At 32.6% G+C, this 20975-nt stretch overlaps 1 protein-coding gene across 2 annotated transcripts in view; it reads right to left on the minus strand.

Annotated features, from left to right (window-relative positions):
• LOC117910089 (probable protein S-acyltransferase 23) overlaps positions 1-10978 on the minus strand; it is a 54641-nt gene extending 43663 nt beyond the window's left edge. Inside the window, exons 1-3 of one of the 2 annotated variants that reach the window (XM_034824141.1) lie at positions 10636-10975; positions 10407-10547; positions 8194-8306 (exon numbers count right to left, since the gene is read on the minus strand). In XM_034824141.1, the coding sequence (XP_034680032.1) occupies positions 8194-8306; positions 10407-10547; positions 10636-10860 (479 nt within the window). In that variant the 5' untranslated portion in view covers positions 10861-10975. Of the gene's footprint in view, positions 1-8193; positions 8307-10406; positions 10548-10635 lie in introns of both variants that reach the window. The other variant, XM_034824142.1, reaches the window with a different exon arrangement.
• Between the last annotated feature and the right edge of the window lie 9997 nt (positions 10979-20975).

The following is a 20975-nucleotide window of genomic DNA, read 5'->3' on the forward strand; positions in this document are numbered from 1 at the left end:
CACTTTTTATCTCATTTCTTTGCCTATAAAAAGGAAGACAAAAAAAATATAAGATAAAAAATAGAATCTGACCTATTGATTCAGTTCTTTTTTTTTTTATTGGAAACGCCACAAAGATATATTAATATAAAAAGAAGTACAAGAAGAAGGATGAGAAATCCTCCCACCAAAGACAACTAAAAAACAGGAAAATACACAAAAACAAACGAACTCCCACTAAGGACCAATCCCTATGGAGAACACACCGCTATCCAATCCAACTGAATCACATTAAGGGGAGTCCCCTTAAATGCCTTGGAACAGAAAGCCCAAAGGGAAGCAAGGAAAACAATAGAGTCCCAAAGGACCTCTGAATTCCTTGCTTTATCCTCAAAAATCCTTGCGTTTCTCTCCCACCACACAACCCGAATTAGAGCTATGCTCGCAGCTTGCCACAAAACTACCCCTCTTAGAATTACCGAAGCCTTGAAATTTGATGGACATCATGTCATATATGCTCCTTGGGGAAACCCAATCCATCTTAGCTAACTGAAATAGCCTGTGCCACAACCCAATCGTCAAGGAACAATGAAGAAAAAGGTGATTTGCTGATTCCCCGTGCCTCATGCACAAGATACAAATATCAGGACTAAGGGCTTTGTAGGGTCTTCTCACTTGCAACATGTCATTAGTATTCACCTTCTTGTGTGCCACTAACCAGACAAAGGACTTCACTTTGAAAGGAACTTGAGACTTCCACACGAACTTTGAAGGAAAGTTCTGAGGGGATCCAGAAGATTGAGATAATGCTAGAAAAAAGGATTTGACTGAAAAAAGCCCTGAAGAGGATAATGGCCATAATCTAGCATCTGGGACCGAAGGAGAGAGATACAAATCATCAAGAGAGCGCATGAGGCCTTCTAAGTCCTCAATCTCAGAATCTGACAGGTTACGGCGGAAATTCAAATTCCACAAGAAAGGCCGAGATGGACCGAGAACTGAAGAAATAGAAATGTTTTTATCCACGACTACTCTAAATAGTCTTGGATATTGGGTTCCCAAAGGTTGGTCCCCCCGCCACAAATCTTCCCAGAACCGAATTCTATCCCCGTTTCCTACCACATACCGAGTAATCAAAGAAAACCCCTGAAAGACTTGAGCAATAGCCTTCCAAGGACAGCGATGTGACCATCTAACTAGAGTGTTAGCATCCCAACCATTAGAGTGTGAACCATAAATGCTTAAAATGACCTGATGCCAAAGAGCTGAACCCTCTCTATACCTCCATAACCATTTTCCTAGAAGAGCGAGATTCCTCCAAGAAATATTCCCCAAACCCAAACCCCCTATTGTCTTCGGTTTGCACACCACATCCCACCTCACTAAATGATCCCTTTTGCCTTCCCCAACCGCTGACCATAAAAAATCCCTTTGCAACCTCTCGATTTTTGCAGCCATTGAAGCGGGAATTTTGAATAAGGAAAGGAAGTAGCTTGGCAAATGGGTAAGACAAGATTGGATAAGAGTTATCCTCCCCCCGAAGGATAAGTAGGTCTTTTGCCACCCATCTAATCTACTTGAGATTCTCTCAATCACTGGATCCCAAAAGCCACACGCCTTAGGGTTCCCGCCCAAAGGGAGACCCAGATATAGAATAGGCCATCCAGTTCTCACAAGCTGAATTTATCCACAGGCCATAAACTCCTGTGAAAGTTAGGGTCTCTGTGTGGTTGATAGAGCTGAGAAAGATCAATGTTTATGTTTTTCTCCAATGCAGACAGCCTTACAAGCCATTAGCTTAGATTATTGCATTCTTTTGTATGAGTAATTGAATCAGCCAACCACCTCTTCCTCCATTTCCCACTTGCATTAAAGTTACAGCAAAGTTATTCTTTCACACTGATATTATATGTATTATTCCAAGAGGAATCACGATGTGATAATTATCTCCTTCTTGGATTGTGAATAGCCCTACAGTTGTATCTTTGTGGTTCTCTTGAGTCCTTAAGGAATCCTTATATAGCATTCATTCACTTTGTTGAAGATCAAGTCATCAATCCTCTTCTTGTTCTGCTTTTTCACTTTATGTTGGAAGGATTTCTATTCTTTCTATAGAAGATGACCGCTTTTGAGCCACGATGGAAAATGTGGTCAACTGTTTCTTCTTCTCCTTTGCACAAGTAGCATCTATTCGGCATCCCCCAACCCCTTCTTTTGAGCTGATCCAACGTCAAATTTCTTCCCCATGCAGCTTGTCAAGCAAAAAAAAAAACAACTTTCAAGGGGATCCAAGGGTTCCATACAAGATAGGAGGAGCAAATCCCCGTTCTTCCATTGAAAAAAGAAGAGCAAAGAGATTTAACTGAAAAAGTACCACACTCCGAGTTCAGCCAGACCATTTTATCATCTGCATCTCCACTAATTATTTGTCCTTGCAACATTCTAAAGAGAGCTTCCACCCCATCCAACTCCTAATTTTGGAGCAATCTTGAAAAACAAGGATTTCATACACTGCCAACCCTCTCCTGCTCCCATACCTAAGCTACCCAAGCATTTTGGCAATGGCTATGGAATGCAATTTAAAAAAACCTCTCCAAGGGGTAAAATGATCGCACCACTTATCCTTCCCAAATTTCATCCTCCTCCCATTTCCCACCCTGATAGGTAGCTAATAAGTGTTTTGCATTGTTTTGAAGAAGTATACAAATTAACCTATTTGGGTCTTCCTCTAGGGAGGAACCCAAAGACTAATGTTTTTTAGGATTTGAACATAGTTTTAAAGGGCGCAAGGTGCACGTAAGGTGCAAAAGTCTCCTACAACTTAGGCACAAGGCTCACCACAAGGCGTGCATTTGAGCAAAGTGAAACGTGACATAGGATGCATATCAGCTTTATAAAATATGATCCAAAATCTAATCCAATCAAATAAAAAGTTTAAGATTGTAAACATTTTAAAGAAGCATTCAACAAAAGAAATATGAAATTATATAAATTTAAATATACAGTTAGAAATTTCAAGAATAAAAGTGTTTAAAAAGGAAAAGTAAAGTAGACATGAGACGTCTCTCCAACAAGCAAGGGGCTATAGAGTGGTTGTGCCTTGGGCCTACGCGCCTTGTGAAATTAAGGATCCAATGATTGACAAAATTTCATGAAGATTATATGAATGGAAAAAAAAAAAAAAAAAAAACTTGCGTCTTTAAGAGGTAGAATACCTCTAATCCAATCTTGCTTGCTTCACATTACTATTTACTTCATCTCGTTATGTAAGATTCCATCTACGATGTTGTTAAAGATTCAGAAAATGCAAGTGGATTTTCCTTAGTCAAGGGTAGGGGAGGGAAAGAGAGATCAAGACATCTCATCAGTTGGAACCTTACATGTAAGCCTAAGGTGGGAGGGTGTTTGGGATTCGTAAAGATTTCATAGGGAAATAGAGTTCTCTTAGGCAAGTGGCTATCCAAAAAGGTGATGCTCTTTGGCATAAAGTAATTTTGAGTATTTATAGGTCTCATCCCAATGGTTAGAATGCCAACATTCTAGTCAAGTGATCACATCAATCCCCTTGGAAGACCATTGCATAGGATTTCCAAGATTTCTCTAAATACACTCATTTTGCGGTGGATGATGGGGCAAGGATTCATTTCTGAAAAGAATTGTGGTGGTCAAATCAACCTCTATGCCTTTAATTTCCCAATCTTTTCAAAGTTGTGATAGCTAGAAATTCTTCCATTTCATCCATCCTTGATATCTCTCTTTCTTTCTCTTAGAATATTATCTTTCATTGTAACCTCCATGATTTGAAAATAGAGGAACTTTAAGGGCTCATGTACTCTAGATCTCACATACACCTATCACCATTCATCCCTAACATGAGAGCTTCATCATTATCTTCTTTAAACCTATTTTCAATAAAATTTTCTTTTTAACCCTATATAACCTTTTAGGTCTTGCTCATTTCACCCCAACAAAATTCATTGGAAAATCTAAAGCCTCATCTAAGATCAAGGTCTTTATGTGGTTCGTAACCAAGAAGAAGGTCAATACCAATGACTTGCTAGATGTGAGAAGACCATACAAAACCCTCAATCCTAATTGTTGCACTATCCATGAGTACAAAGAGTGGGGAATTGATTGGCCATCTTTTCTTACATTCCCTATAACTTTGAGGCTATCATAAAGGTTCTTCAAACTAGCTAAACTCAATTAGGTTCCTCCTAGGAGCATTATATCCTATAAGGGTTTGGGAAGTTCAACTCAAGGCAAAATTTTGTGGCAATATGCTTGCCTTCTCTAATTTAGATGGTATGGAAGGAAAAAAAAAATGCAAGGATTTTATAGGAGAGGTTGAGAACTATAGAATCCATATGGGACTAATTTTATTTTGTTCTTCTTTTTGGGCCTCTACAATTACAACTTTCAAGGAGACCCCTCTCAACATAATTCAACTTAATTGGAATTCTGTGTGTGAATCATAAAGATCAAAATAATTAAGCTTAGAGCAAAGCTTCAGTCTATAGAGAGTAGAGTAGCCTTCCCGTATATATTTCTTTTGGCAATATATTAAGATATAGGTTTAGCATGTGCCTTTAATTCCCTATCAATGAATTGTTGTTTCTAATTAAAAAAAAAAAGGATAGAGAAAGAAAGAGAGAAAAGAAAAGAAGTATACACAATAAAGATTAGTTTAGATAGATGAGTTAATCCACCAAGTTGGGAAATGTGTGGAATTAAACATGTAAGGATGAAATGGTAACCATTTGGGATGGATTCCACCTAGGAGTATTTGTAATATGATGAGTATTTTATTTAGAGGTTTGAGGAACTCCATTAGAGCCAAGACCCTATGGCAAATCACTTGTCTCACAATACTTTGGATTATGTGGCAAGAGAAAAATGTTATGATCTTTGGGGAAAAGAGGAGAACAAAAGAGATGTTATGGGATCTAATTCACTTTTATTCATCCTTGTAGGCCTCTTGCTCAGTCGCCTTTAAGAGGTTCCAATCAATCTTATTCAACTCAGTTGGTATTTGATTTGCAATTCAAAAGAGGTGGATAACTATGAGAGTTTTTGAGTCTTAAGGAGTTTTGTGGTTGTCTATGTCTCCTCGTATAGCGGAGGTGTTTAGTCTTTTGTGTTGTTTTTGTATTAAGAGAGGAGGACCTCTCATCCTTCTCTTGTACTTTTTCTTTTTCTAATATATTTCTTGAATGAAATGGTAGGGTCCTAGCTTCTTACACCAACTTCCTACTCCAAGCTTCCATTATGAGCCCCTCCTTAATGACAACCTAGGATTAGTTAAGGCTTCAATACTCAAAGAGAGTTCTTTATGAAAGGGAAATTCACTTTCATTCAGAGCAGTCTCACTAGTTTGCTTACGTATTTTTCATATTTGCTTCTAGTATCGTATCTACTTATAATACCAATTCAAGTAGCATTCAGTTGGGGAAGCTTCAAGCAAACTTCATGTGAAGGGCGGTGAATTTGAGTTTTGAGGTAGGTGTAGAAGCTAAATAGACAGCTCATAGGAAAATGGTTATTGAGGTTTCTAGTGGAAAGTGAATGCTTGTGCAGGGAGGTCATCACTTACAAGTGTGGCATAGATAAGTCAATATCAAACAAAAGATGCATTATCTCTTTATTTATCAAAAAAAAAAAGATGCATCAATAACTATAAAGTAGGTGTTTGGAAGGCTATGGTGGCGAACTTCATAAGTGTATAGGGATTACATATAAAGCTGAGGATGAGAGAAGGGTTAGAGTTGGATTGAAATTGGGTGTGGAAGCACTCCCCTAAGGTGGATGCCGGTGCACAAGCAACTTTAGGAATGTGGCCTTCGTGTGTGGTTGTTGTAGTGCTCAGATGGAATGTGAATTTATAAGGCAGAATCATGATTAAAAACTTAATAGCATCAGTGCCTCTTCAAAAAACTTTATTCACTAAAGAAATGAAGAAATGGTTCCTCCTCAATGAAATCTCTACATCAAAATTAATTTTTGAAACAAAGAGTACTTTTTGGTTGAAAGCAATTAGATGTTGGTTGTTCCTCCAAAGACAAAGATTCCATCTTGGATGGGACTATAAATAAATGTTCAATGGTTGATCATTTTATTAATAAGAATTACTTAGTCCAAATCATTGCATTATATGTAAAAGAAGGTGAATCAATTAATCACCTCATTCTGCACTATCAGACAATTCCATGGTTTTTTTTCTTAATAAGCAGATAGTGTATATCAAAAATGATCATCTATGTACACTCTAACCCATTCCAAACAAAGTACTCATAAGACAATCTTTAAGTGTTTATTCTAATTGTTCTAAGTCTTCAAAAGATCTCTTGTTTTTATCCTTCCATAGCATTTAAAGGGGTGGCTCTTCGAGCCTTTTTTTTCTTTTTCTTTTTCTTTTTCTTTTTTTCTGTTTCTTTCCCATAAAAGACCCATGCCAACTCAACAAACTTCCTCGTACAATAAAGTGCATCACCTAAACCACACCAAACAGAGAGAAAACTAGTTGTCATAGGATACCTGCTTTAGGGCAATGAAGTAGCAAATGATCAGTTGATTCTTCCTCAACTTTGCACATATGACATCTATTTGGCATTATCCATTCCCTTCTTTTAAGTTGATCAATCATTAAAATCTATTCCCATGTTGCTTCTCATGCAAAGAATCTCACCTTCCAAAGATAAGTCTCCACATCATCACACCATTTATCTTTCTAAAATTTGACCCTTCTTCCATTGCCAACTTTGAAATGAGATCTACTCATGAAGGACTCTCACCCACTTCTAGTAGCATTCCACACACCCAACCCATAACCATCCTTCACACCCTTTGAACACCAACCCCCTACTTCTTCCCAAAAATTTTGTGCTATAATACTTTTCCATAAGAAATCCCTCCCAATTGTGAATCTCCAGCTCCACTTGCCAAGGAATGTCTTGTTTAGAGTAGAGAGATTTCTAATACTAAGGTCATCCTACTTTTTGTCCAAGCAAACTATGAACCAATTAACCAAATGGGGTTTTTTCCGCTGATGCAGCCCCACACCAAAGGAAGTTTTTTCAAATTTGTTCTAATCTTAAACACGCTGTTTTTAGGATGACAAACAAAAACATGAAGTAAATTGGTAGGCTCAAGATAAGTCTCCCAACTTTGGAAAGATATTCACTCTTTCATATATTGAGCCTTTTTTGAAATCTTTCTTCCACCACATCTTAAACTACCATTGCTTTGAAAGAAGCTCCTTCACTTTGTCAAGTCCCCTGACCGAAATTAGTTTACTTTCCTCCAAATTAATTTTAAATCTGTATGTTGCCTCAAACCACATAAAAGACCAACTCAGATACACCAATTATTCTTCCCTCATGTTGCAGAAGATCAATGTATTGCCAGAATATGGTAGATAGGTCATTTCTAACCATTCACCATATTTACCACCCACCTTGAAGCCCCCTTCACTAGCCCTTCACAGAATCCAACTAAGTGCCTCCATGACAAACATGAATAAGGAGAAAGGGGGTCCCCCTGTCTTGGCCTCCTAGAGCTTTAAAAGAAACCAGACAAGGTCCCGTTATCTAGGACAGAAAATTTTGCTCAGAAGATGCACCAACAACTATTCTATGGTTATGAATCTTTGCATTCTCTCTTTTGGATCACATAGGTGAGGACATGGATTAGGAAAAAGGATACTGGAGATTGGTGGACAAGAATTGACAACAACGAATTTTTAAAAGAGTGTTACCATTGATCATTTAAATTTTTGCATCATTTGGAAGGAAAAAAATAAGAGAACCATTGGGAATGAAGAGAGAGCTGCAAGGGGATGACGTTGATTTATGCAAAACTAGTTATGGAATAGTCCTTTCTGCCATGGGTATGTACTTGTTTTTTTTTTTTTTTTTCCTTTGCTTATGTTGTAGTTTTGTTTTCTTTTTCAAGTGTATATAGCATGTTCCAACAAATCCTACATTTTCTAGGAATTCAATTTATTTATTCATAAAGGCCATTCATCATTATCTCACTCTTCATACACAAAATCAAAAAATAAACAAATATTTAGTAAGTTCACCATTATGCACACATATACAAAAGAATTCTCTTCTATAAGAAAAAAATTCAAGAATTATATATGAGGATTTTCCAGGTCTGCATCCAAAGACAAGAATCATGTCCATGTCCATAAGCCATAGCATTTTAACATACCAATGAAGAGGACTTCTCCCATCTCTATCCGGTGCATCAAAATCTGCATGGTACTTTGCAACAAGGTGATTTATGAAAGCTGTTTGTCCATATTGAGCAGCAACATGAACTGCCTGCAAAAAAATGTTGGGTTTAACAACTGCAAGCCTGAAAATATAACAAGCTTAGTATGCATAAAAACAAGAAATAGATCAGAAAATTTAGATCAAGACCAAAACCATCAGAAAAAAAAAAAAAAAAAGTTTTTTTTCATAAGTAAAAGCAATTGTATTAAGAAAGCCTAAAGAAGTACACCTGAAAGTATACATAATGACTACAAAGCAACAAGGCCAAAAAGAAAAGGGAGAGCAAAAAATCGCAAAATCACCCCTTTACTCATATCCCAACCAATCAATGAAATCATATATAAACCACGATTTACACCCTACATGCACCCTAACCTAATCCAAAAACATGTACAAAAAAACTTAACCATCAATGACTAAAAATATCCTTAACCATAAAAATATAATTTCTAAAATAAAAATAAATAAATAAATAAGAAAAAGAAAAAATCATGACTATAAGTGCCTAATTTCCCAAGCATCAACAAAAGCTTATGAATATTGCCATTTTCAGATTTTCAACCCAATCCAAAGGGATCACCGGAAATCCAGCAGGGGTTTGGTGTGGTATGTAAGGGGCAAGTGGATTTGGAGACTCAATTCCATTTCTTTACACCTCAGTAGGAATCTATGGGTCATGGATTATGGTGCAAGAGTAATGTAGTTCACCAAAACCCAGGTTCTATGAGAAGCTTCAAATGACTGAAAATTAGAAAAGGTGATATGTTTCTTTAGCTTCTATTCATTTGAAGAAAATCAGAAAGTTTGGAATCCATAGAAAAAATGCTTCTTGATTTCCTTCTATTTTTTTCTAGAAATCTCACCTCCTTCCCAGTAGGGAATTCCTGTGTCTGTAGTGTGGAGTTCCTGTTCACCATTAAAAGTTGGCTTCATGGGCTGCCCATTGGAAAATACTTGACTTTAGACCCTTAGAGACATAGAAATTGCATCCTAGCTAATTGTTTGTTGTTTGTGTAAAATGAGTCATCTACAAATCATATTGTCCCTCATCAAGAGATGATACGCCATCTCTGGGCTTTAGTTTATTCTGTGTTCGAAATCTCTCAGGTTCTGCCTCAGTCCATTAAGAACTTCCTAATATCTTGCAAATAGAATTTTGTGTGAAAAAAGAAGTATCAAATTCAGCTCCATGTGTACTTTTGGGTGTTTGTGAAACCAGAGGAATCTTCAAAAGATTTTGAAGGGGTAGAGATTTTGGTTTAAAACTGAAATATGTATTTAAAAATATTTAATTTTGGTTTATGTGGTCTCTGGATCCTACGAAAATGGGAGTATCTGTGATTGACCTTTTCGGGTGAGCTAGCAGTATAAACAGATTTTCAGCATTCTTTTCCCCTTTTTTTCATTTGCCTCCCTGATTGAATGGCACTCTATATACATAATGTGCACTAGATTCCACTCCATTTTTGCATGTGAATTATACTTTTTACTCATCAAACAAAAAGTTATAAACACTTTTAAATAAATTAAAAAAATTAAAAGACGTTGGTACCTGGGAAAAATAATCATATCATGCATGCAAATTTTACGATATCAAATTTGCAGAAGGCTTGATCTCAAAAGATAAGTTCACTGTTATCAACAGCTCAAGGAGTCCCCTCAGCATGTTAAACTCAAACAGCTTTAGAATTTGGGAATATAGTAGGCAGTTTCTTCCCATTTTTTATCACATTTGGAATGCTGGAATAGAAAATGGGAAGGGGAAGTTTGGATTGTTTTTTAGGATGGAACGAGGAATCAAAAATTCATTAGTATGGAAACTAAATCCCACTCTCACTAGTGTGATTCACCTCAATTCCCATCCTACTTTCATTCCTATTCCCACATACCAATCGCACATTGTACTAAGAATTGGAACCATTAGAACATTGAGAAGTTAACAAGGATATCTTGTTAATCATAGCCATATTTCCACTTGTTGAAGCATTGTTTCAATTTAATTAGAAATAGGAGTGGAGTGGAGGAATTGAAAAACAGAAATGGAGTATACAGGAACAAACTCTCAAACAAGCATCATGTCATCTATTCACACAGCATATAACCAATTGAATAAAAAGAAAGAATTGAAGTAACCAAGAAGCCAATTACCCGATACCCATTAATATCAGCCGCCTCCACCCGAGCTCCATTCTGTAAAAGGATGTCCGCCACCGAAACCGCACCCCGAACCGCAGACCAATGCAAAGCCGTCTGCTGCGAATTATCGACCGCATTCACATCACCGCCATGCTTCAACAACACCAAAAAACAATAAAAACTCAGCAATTCCTTCACAAAATCCACCAAAACAAAACCACATTCAAACAATTCACAATACCTCGATGACGTACTGCACGATATCTGGGAAATTATTGAGAGAAGCCCAATGAAGAGCATAGTACCCATTTCCATCAGGCTTTGAGAGAGAAGCGCAGTTTTCTTCTACAAATTTCCGCAGTTTTGGGAAATCTCCGTAGGCACAAGCGGAGAAAACATCGAAGATGTGGGCTTCGTTTTTCGGAGTTTTGGAATCTGAGTCGACTTCGATCTCGGGAGAAGCCATTCAACTAATACATGCGAGAGGTACACGGAATCTTAGGGTTTTTTTAGCCAGCAAAGAGGCACAACGGAGAAGATAAGGTGGACAGCGCGAAAGGGCAAGTTTCGGGAAGTTCCCCTTATGCCAGCGTGGCATTTCGGTTACTCGGCGGCGACACGTCAGTAAATTATGGCTCAATAAAAATATTTTGTTGTTTTTAGGAAAATGATTTGTCTCGTTGAATTATAAAATATTTGTCCCCAAATGCCCAATACAACGTGGCAGTTAACCACGTGGTACGTCATAATTTTGAAAAAATATATCTATTTTTATTGAATATTTTATCTTAACGCGAATCCTCTACACCATAAAACTTTTTTTTTGTAATTGTTTTAAACATGAATTTTTTGTTTATCTCAAATGATTAAAATAGGGTTAAATTTTATTTGATAGAATAATTTTTTCGTTGACTAAAAGCAATTTCATGCATTACCTCTATCGTCCAAAGATATGTAAGGGTATGTTTGAAACTGATTTTAAAAACAATTTTTTTTTTTTTTTTAAACAATAAGAAAATGGGAAACAATGTTAATAATCAAAAAATAAAAATAAAAACAGTTTTTTCCTCTTTAAAACTTAAAGTTTGGAATTTTACGAGAATATATTATAATTATTTTAAGTTGTTTTTATTTTTTATGGGTTTGTAGACCCCTTTTGCAAATCAAGTGCTATTAGTTTTTTTATTATTTTTATTAATAGCATTAAAAGGATATTTTCTTACCACCCGGAGGAGCTGGTAGCCCCTTGGACGAGTGGGGGACCGACTTCCATGAAGCTTCATGCATGAAACGCTTAGCCTTGAATGTGACCACCTCGCCATGGTGGTGGTTGAAGCTTCAGAGGATGACGACTGGAGCAGTGGAGCAGGTAGCGGCTTACGGGAGAAGGAAGAAATAGGAGAGGGGCGAAAAGCTTAAAAGGGAGCAAAAGAGGTTGAAGAGGGGTTCGGGAGAAAAATTGGAGACAACTTGAGGAAAAGAGGTCGAGAGCAAGAAAGAGAGAAGGGTTGTTCATGGGTAGAGAGGTTGCGGAGCAACTAGACATAAAATGAGGGAGAGTTGGTTCGAGACAGTAGTTTTTGGGGAGAAAAAAAAAAAAGAACGAAAAGGGGAGCTTAAGGGGAAAAACAAGTGGAAACCATTTTGGCTTGAGAATGAGAACCAGCTGAGAACATAGTGAGAGGGAACGGGGTAAAAAAAAAAAAGGTTGAGGAACCATGAGAGAGCTGAGTTTAATCTAAAGGATACGAAAAAAGAGTTGCAATGGAGCAGGAGAGATGGCGCGCAGAAACAGGAAGAATGAGCAGTGAGCTGAAGCCTAAAATTCCTTGTTAGAGTAGAGATCTTCAGGTATGGCCATTATGGATTTCCCTTTTTATTTTTCATGTTTCTCCTGCTTCATTCTTTGTGATTTCCACATTGCTTATTGGGTTCGTATGGTTTGGTTATTATTGGTTTAATATTTCATTTTCTTTTTTATTTCAATCAAGAGATACTTGAATGTGCTTTAGTTTGTTGTTTCATTTTTAAGGAGCTCGCTACATTTTATGCTTTATTCTGAAAACCTTTTCCACAGCTCAATCCACTAATTGTTTAACCTATGGATAAAATTACAAAATGGGCTCAACATATTGGTTAAGTGTTTTACGCTTTATTCTTGCTTCTACTATCTTGCTTCTCCGTTTTCCTAAGAATGTGCACCCTAAACCCTAGAATCCATATATCCTCGAAGGTCTTCGGCAAATCAACGAAAAGTGAAAACATGAAAAAAATTTGAATTTTTTCGAAATGTTTATGTATTTTTTTTATTTTTTATTTTTTTGCAATTTAATTTTTAGGGTTGGAACGTTCTGCACAACCTTGAGGAGCCTTGGCCTAATCATGATCCTCTTGATCCTTTGACTGGGTTAGATTTTGGTGTTTCGCTAGTTGATGCTTCAAAACAAAGGGTTCGGTGTTGTTGAAAATGCAGCCAGATGAAATTGCCTCGTTGCCACCATTGTTCTATTTGTGGGAGATGTATACTGAAGATGGACCATCATTGTGTTTGGGTTGTGAATTGTGTTGGGGCTTTGAACTACAAATATTTCCTTATTTTCTTGTTTTACACGTCTCTTGAAACAAGCCTTGTGACTTCATCATTACTACCACATTTTATAGCTATCATTATTACCACATTTTATAGCCATCATTACTACCACATTTTATAGCATTCTTCATTGAGGGAGAAATACCTGGAACACCTTGCACCCCCGGCCCCGCTTTTACATGGCTATGAATGGCTACCCCCGTACACCACCAACAAAACCTACCCACTACCACATCTCATCTTTTTTAATTCTTCAATATCAAAGTTTATTTAAAAAAAAAAAAAAAAAACTCTAATTACTAAATTTAATTTTTAAAATTCCAATTCTCAAATGATTTTCAAAATTCTAATTCTCAAATAATTTTAAAATTTCCAATTTTTTTCAAATTTAATTTCCGAAACTCCAATTCTTAAATTTAATTTTCAAATTTCCAGTTGTCAAATAATTTTAAAAATTCCAATTACTTTCAAATTTAATTTCCGAAACTCCAATTCTTAAATTTATATTTCAAAACTCCAATCCTCAAATGATTTTCAAATTTTCAATTTCTTTCAAATTTAATTTCCGTAACTCCAATTCTTAAATTTAATTTTCAAAACTCCAATTCTCAAATAATTTTCAAAATTCTAATTTCTTTCAAATTTAATTTCCGAAACTCCAATTTTTAAATTTAATTTTCAAAATTCCTACTTCTTTCAAATTTAATTTCCAAAACTTCAATTCTTAAATTTAATTTTTAAAATTTCAATTCTCAAATAATTTTCAAAATTCGAATTTCTTTCAAATTTAATTTCCGAAACTCCAATTCTTAAATTTAATTTTCAAAGCTCCAAGTCTCAAATGATTTTCAAAATTCCAATTTCTTTATAATTTAATTTCCGAAACTCTAATTCTTAAATTTAATTTTCAAAATTTTAATTCTCAAATGATTTTCAAAATTCCAATTACTTTCAAATTTAATTTCCAAAATTCCAATTCTTAAATTTAATTTTTAAAACTCCAATTTTCAAATAATTTTCGAGACTTCAATTTTCAAATAAATTTCAAAACTCTAATTTTCTTTCAAATTGTTTTAATCCCACTTTTTTTTTTCAAATATTTTTAATTTACAAATTTTCTTAGATTTTAAAATAATCTTTTGTTGTCCTTGTTTTTTTTTAATAAGCATGAAGGCAATCTTCGTAACTCCAGAAACAATGACATTTGCGAGACTAATTCATACAAGAGCAATTGAATTTTGGGGGGCCTACATATGAGATTTCTCGTCTGATTGTTAACTGCTATGCCTAATGAATATTGTTTCATTTTTGTCTTGATTTTCGACATGCATGCGATAATTTTATACTTGAGCTAACACTATTTCCATGATAGCGCACTATTATTTACCGCTAAGGTACGATCTCACTCACACTTTGTTTATTCGTATGCATTATTCGTTTTATTAATTAATCATTTCATTGGTATCTATTACTTTCCTTATCAATTGTCACACTTATTTCACCTTATTTAGTAGAGACCTTATTATAGGGCTTAGAGGGGTGCTATGGTCTTTTACCGTACCTTCCCAAGAAGTAACTTGACCCCAGACCCAAACTCGATTTTTCACAAACCTGTTTTTTTCCTTTAGGAGTTACACTTAGGGTTTTTCTTTTTTATTTTGTTTTTCCCTTTAAAAATAAGTGGCGACTCCAAGTCTTTTTTAAAAAATCAAAATTTCACCAAACAAATAAAAAAAACGAGTTTCGTCATCGAGTGAGAACGCATCGTGGGAAAATGCAGGGTCCATAGGATTGTTTCAAAAAATAATTATATAAATATAAAAAATAATTTAAAATAAAAGTGTTAGAAATTAAATTTATTTTTTACAAAAATATTAAAAACATAAAAATATATAAAAAATATTTCAAGTTTCTTAATAGATTTTTTTTATTTATAAAATATCAAATAACAATTTTCAAAAAAAATTCAAAAACTATTTATCAGTTATCATTAAAAAAAAAAAAAACCTTTCCCAAACAAAGTTTAAGGTGACATCTATTTTTTGGCTGAATTGAAAAAATCAAAATATTTAATTTTTTTTCTATATAACTAAAAGTAATATGTTAATATCAACCAATATGATTAAAGTGAACTTGTTATCAATAAGTTCAATCTAGTTGTATTGGTTAATATTAACAAGTTATTTTTAATTTAATAGAAAAAATTAAAATATTTTGACTTTTTTTATCCACTCAAAAAACAAAATACCACCTAAACTTTTATATGTTGAAGTTAGGAATTGAAAAAAAAAAGGTTAAAGTGTTATAATAATATCAATTCTTCTAAATTCAAGATATGTTTTAAATGCTTTGAATAAAGAGAATTTATATCTGCATCGTTTTATACATCCATCTTATTTGTATATTCAATTTAAAATATTAATTCTATTAATACATTCATCCAAAAGTTTTTAACATACTTAAATTATCATCTTCATTATTTTGTTCTCCACCACATTCTTTTATTGCATGAAAGAATTAATAATAAAATGTTTAATTTTTTTATTTAAAAAAAGTGTTTCAATTTTTATTAAGAAAGTGAAAGTTTATAATAAAAGAGTTCAACAATAAAAATAATTATTTTATAAAAGATAAAAATGAAATAAAAATAATAAATGATTACTTGCGATTCTATTGCTAAATCAAATAACTGATTTTTAATTTTAAGTGGTTTAAAAATTTGTATTATTATCAGAACCCACAATTTTTTTCCACTTTTAAGATGTTAGTTCTTTTATGAAACATCTCTAACCCTAAAAAAAAAAATCCAAATTTTATGCCCTATTTAAGTGAAAGTAGTACCCATTGAAATCAAATATAGTACTTAAGAGGTGTGAATACATGTTGGTGGGTCGTGTTCATATTCAAGGATGAAAATATCGGTAATCACGGATATATCGGTATTTCGATTTTACAGATATATAAGATATATCGGAGATATATTGGATATATCGGAGATATATCGGTGGATATTTTGGAAAAAAATATCGGTAAGCTTAAAATTATTAAAAACTCATGAAAATGTAAGGAAAACCTCATAATAATATAATTAGAAGTATAATAGACATTTTAAAGTTATTTTATTGAAAATTTTGATATATATATATAACATGATTTATCATATTTGATAATAATATCGTATGCATCGATAAAAATATGAATTTTATAAGTGTACATTTATTATTAAATTACACTTAATATTATGATATTTGATTATAATATGTCTAATTTTAAAATATATATTAGTATTAAAATATAATCCATTTAATTCAATTGTATTAAACAATATAAAATAAATAATGATATATATATATATATATATATATATATATATATATATATATAATTTTTTAATATTTAATTAATTATTAATGATATTAAAAACATTATGAAGAAAATTATATAATTTTTATATTTTTGGTAATTAATTAAAAGACTTTGCATTTAATTATAAAATAATTATAATTAATTTGCTCTTTAAAATATTCTTATATTTTCTTTATATAATGAATTTAAGTAGATATATAATTGTTGCATATTATGTATCAAAAGGCAACTTAGCCCAGGTGGTAAGCGGATGAACCAAAAGGTTTGTGGTTCAAATCCTCTCAGTAGCAAGGAAATGGAGAGACACTGTAGCAGATTATTAAATAGATTAATTTGAGTCAAATTTGTGTTGTATAGGTTAACAAAAAAATTATATATTTATCCAAAATGTTATACTAGTTGACACAAATTTGACCCAAACTCATTTATACTCGATCCAAATCTACAAAAAGTATGTTGGGTTCGTGTCGTGATGGCGAATTGTATCAAACTTTGTGACCCTTAATAATACTTTTATCATTAAAGGCTACTACGTAGATACTATATTTGATCTAAAAATGTATAAACACAAAAATTAAAAAGATGGTTCTTATTTTATACATATTTTCAAATAACAACTTGAAAAAATCTAATTGTCCTAAAATATTAAGACAAGTTTGGAAAGTGTTTTTAAAACAATTTTTGGTGTTTTCAAAAACAAAATTGCTTTTAGGAACTAAATTTCAAAAAACAATTTTTGTTTTTTTTAAAAAAAATATTTGATTGAGTTAATAAACATAGTTTTAAAGACAAGTAAAACAAAAAAATTAAAAAAATTTATCACGAAGTTTTTGTTTGTTTTTTTATATTAAGTCTTGTATTCAATTAACTTGACATTGTATATATATATAAATAATTTTTAGATTCACACTTGATTAAAATTAAAAATTAAATTGTTCCATTTTGAAAATTATTTGCATTAGTTTTAATTTTTTTTAAACAAATGATTACTTTGTAAACATGTTTAACCATATTTGATGTCAATAATATTTTTATTCTTATATAGAATAAACTCTTTAATAATTTTAAAAACTTTTTTAATGATAAATGCATCATACTAATACATGTTTTCATTAAAAAAAATATCATTTAAATATTACATGTATACTAATGCAATCAATATTAATACAAATAAATAGTATAAGTATTATGACATCAACATCATATTTTAATATAATATATTAAAGTTCTATATTTTATACATGATACTTTTTTAGATAATTAAAATAAAAAGTAGAGATATGATAAATAATAAATAACACATGATGATAGTACATCCACAACAACCAATAAGAAGAAGACTTCGAAGATTTGTTATAAGCATTGGATATCGTAAGTCAACAATTGGTTATTGAGGTTGTTGTAAATCATACTCATCAATTCATATAAAACAATGTAGATGTTTCTACAATACAAAAATTGTTGAAGAAAATGAAATATGTTATGCATATTTTGTTGGATATTTTGGTAATTATGGGCCTACATAATAACATATTATACATTAAACTATCTTATTTTTGCGCTTAATTAAATGTGATCAATTAAATTAATAATGGGCCTTCAAAGTATCTCTATATATGGACTGTATGGGCTTTGCAATGTGTAGAGACCAATTTTATTTTCTTTATTAATGATGGGCCAATAAATAAAATAAAATAATAAGGTGTATAAATAGAGTTATGGTCCAATGAGAGGAGATAGAAAAATTGCTAATTATTCAGATCATATCAGTAAGTGATTTCAAGACTGCAATACTTGTTTTAGACATGGAAGACAAAACCCTAGTATATTATTTCAATGGATTCAGGTATGTCTTCCAATATTATTATCCTGATTTAACATGAGATTATGACATACATATTATTTAGTTGATCAAATTCTATAATCATTCTATATGATTTGTGATTTTCCAACATATTTCATTAATATCATTTTATTTTCATGAATTAGTTGAATATACTCGCATGATATGATGAATAATGGCAAAACTAATGACCTTTTTCTTTTGTTCATCCTACTTTTATAATTATAGATCCAATTTATAAGCAATATTTAATCATTATCAATTATAGCATGTATCCATGGATGAAAATTTCTTTTTTTTTTTGGTCGAAATTTCAGGTTTCAACAATCGCCGATACAAAAGAAGGGAGCGAAATGTCGATGAGACAAATTTCGATAAATTTCAATCAAAATCGGTGAAAAAAAGGCTTTAAGCGAAAAATCGACAAAATCTTAAAAAAAAATCGTCGACCACTGCAATTAATCGGTGAAATTTCAGTTTGCATTGCCAATTTTTTGAAAAAATCGGCGCCTTTATCTGCTTCCCTGGTCCTTTGATCCAACGACTCCCAACTTTTCTGCGTTGATATGACAGTCCAGATCTGGTCCAAGCTCCAACGGTCTATTTCATGTGCATCTGACGATCCATATTGAATTTGGATGTCATCCAACAACCAGAATTGAACCCCAACAGCTATATGATGATCCAATGGTCAAATTTCGCCTAGATTTCGATCCAACAGCCAATTTTGTTATGCAATGGTAAAATGAGATTCCAACAGCTATTTTGGCCCAACTTTTTTCTATAAATAGCTCATTTGTCACCAATTTCATCCACATTTCATCTTTGATCTCTAATTGCTCCCAAGGTTACTTTTTTTTTTTTTTTTTTAAGGTATGTTTGTTTTAAATTTTAATTGTTTTTTAATTGAAGTGTAATTAATTAGTATATTCTTTGATTCTTCAATTTTTTTTTTCTTTTCATTTGTGATCAATTAGTACATTTGAATTAATTCTTGAATGAATTAGTAGATTTTCATAGAATTAATTTAGCTTAGTTAATTAACAATATTAGTAGCTTCCCAATTTCTTCAATTTTCTTTTTCTTTTCAATCGTAATTAATTATTACATTTTTTAACTCTTAAATGAATTAGTAGATTTTCATATAATTAATTTAGCTTAGTTAATTTATTAAGTTAATTAACAATATTAGTAGTTTCCCAGTTCTTCAATTTATTTTTTCTTTTCAATCATAATTAATTAATTCATTTGAATTAATTAGTACATTTTTTAACTCTTGAATGAATTAGTAGATTTTCATAGAATTAATTTAGCTTAGTTAATTAACAATATCAGTAGCTTCCCAATTTCTTCAATTTTCTTTTCAATCATAATTAATTAGTACATTTGCAATAAGTTTGATTGACATGATTACTAGATTTGCAATAAGTTTATTTTTAATTACTTGTTTAATTTAAATTTTTATTCAATTGTAATTAAATAGTATATGTTCAATAGATTTGTAATGGCTAGTGCAAGTGGAAGTGGAGGTGGAGGTAGAAGTAGAGGTGGAAGTGGTGGGAGTGGCATGTTCGACCGAGATGTAGCTTGGAAGTATTGTTCACCAATAGAGGGGAACCTAAATGGGACAATTTGTAATTTTTGTGGACTGTTGATGAAAAGTTGAGGCATTAGTTTATTCAAGTATCATTTAGCGTATAGAGACCTGAATAATAACACCAAAAAGTGTCCTACAGTCCCACCTGAAGTGAAAGAAAATATACGAGAATTGTTACATGAAAAAAGTAAAGTAAAAGCAAAGAAAACTGCACATATTGAATAGATCTGGGCCCAATTATGTGGCACTATGGGGGCTAGGCATACACATGTCATAGACGAGGATGATGATGAAAATGAAGAAGTGTACATGTATCCAATAGATATGCACCCGAATGAGCAAGATGGTTATTGAGAAACGGTTCGTGCATCAAAGGCAACATAATGGGAGCGACAATAATATGAAATTGTTGTGGGAAGAAAGCGTAAAATAGAGGAGTCATCACGCCCTAGTGGTGCACTGACAATGCAAAAATCTCAAAGTACGCGACATTCAGACCCATCACCACCGATTACACTCTTTCTTTACAAGTTTTCTACAACAAGACAAAAAAAATATTCAAGATATATTAAAGGGTGGTTTAATTAAAGAAACAATGGGATGCTTAAATAAGCAAATTCTTCATTTATGATAACGTCGTGCCCAATAAAGCAAACTCTCACCACTTCAAGAATATGATTATTGGTGCACAACAAACAGGTAATTTCTAAGTTCTCAAATTTTATATTGTTTCATACCTTGAGTAGGTGTAGTATTTTGTGCCATGTTTCAAATATTTCTTATATATGATTTATAAGAATGAGAATTGAACCCCCATCTCCATATGAAATAAATAATAAGTACTTGGAAATGGAGTACAAAGATATGGGAGCTTATGTGAATTAGCAAAGAGAGAAATGGAAGACATATGACTGTACCATAATGTTAAATGGGTGGATAGGGCCCACGAGATTAAGTATAATTAATTTCATGGTTTATTCAAAATGGAGTATGGTGTTCCTTGCGTCAGTCGATGCATTGAACAATATCAAAGACCACAAATACATATACAAGCTATTGAAGAATGTTATCAAAGAAGTCGTGGTAGATAATGTGGTATAAATTGTCATAGATAACGAGTCAGCATTCGTGAAAGCAGGAAAGGTGTTGATGAAGAAATTTAACTTATATTGGACTCCATGTGCA

This window comes from Vitis riparia, unplaced genomic scaffold (genome assembly GCF_004353265.1).
Source record: "Vitis riparia cultivar Riparia Gloire de Montpellier isolate 1030 unplaced genomic scaffold, EGFV_Vit.rip_1.0 scaffold586_pilon_pilon, whole genome shotgun sequence".
NCBI classification, from domain to species: Eukaryota; Viridiplantae; Streptophyta; class Magnoliopsida; order Vitales; family Vitaceae; genus Vitis; species Vitis riparia.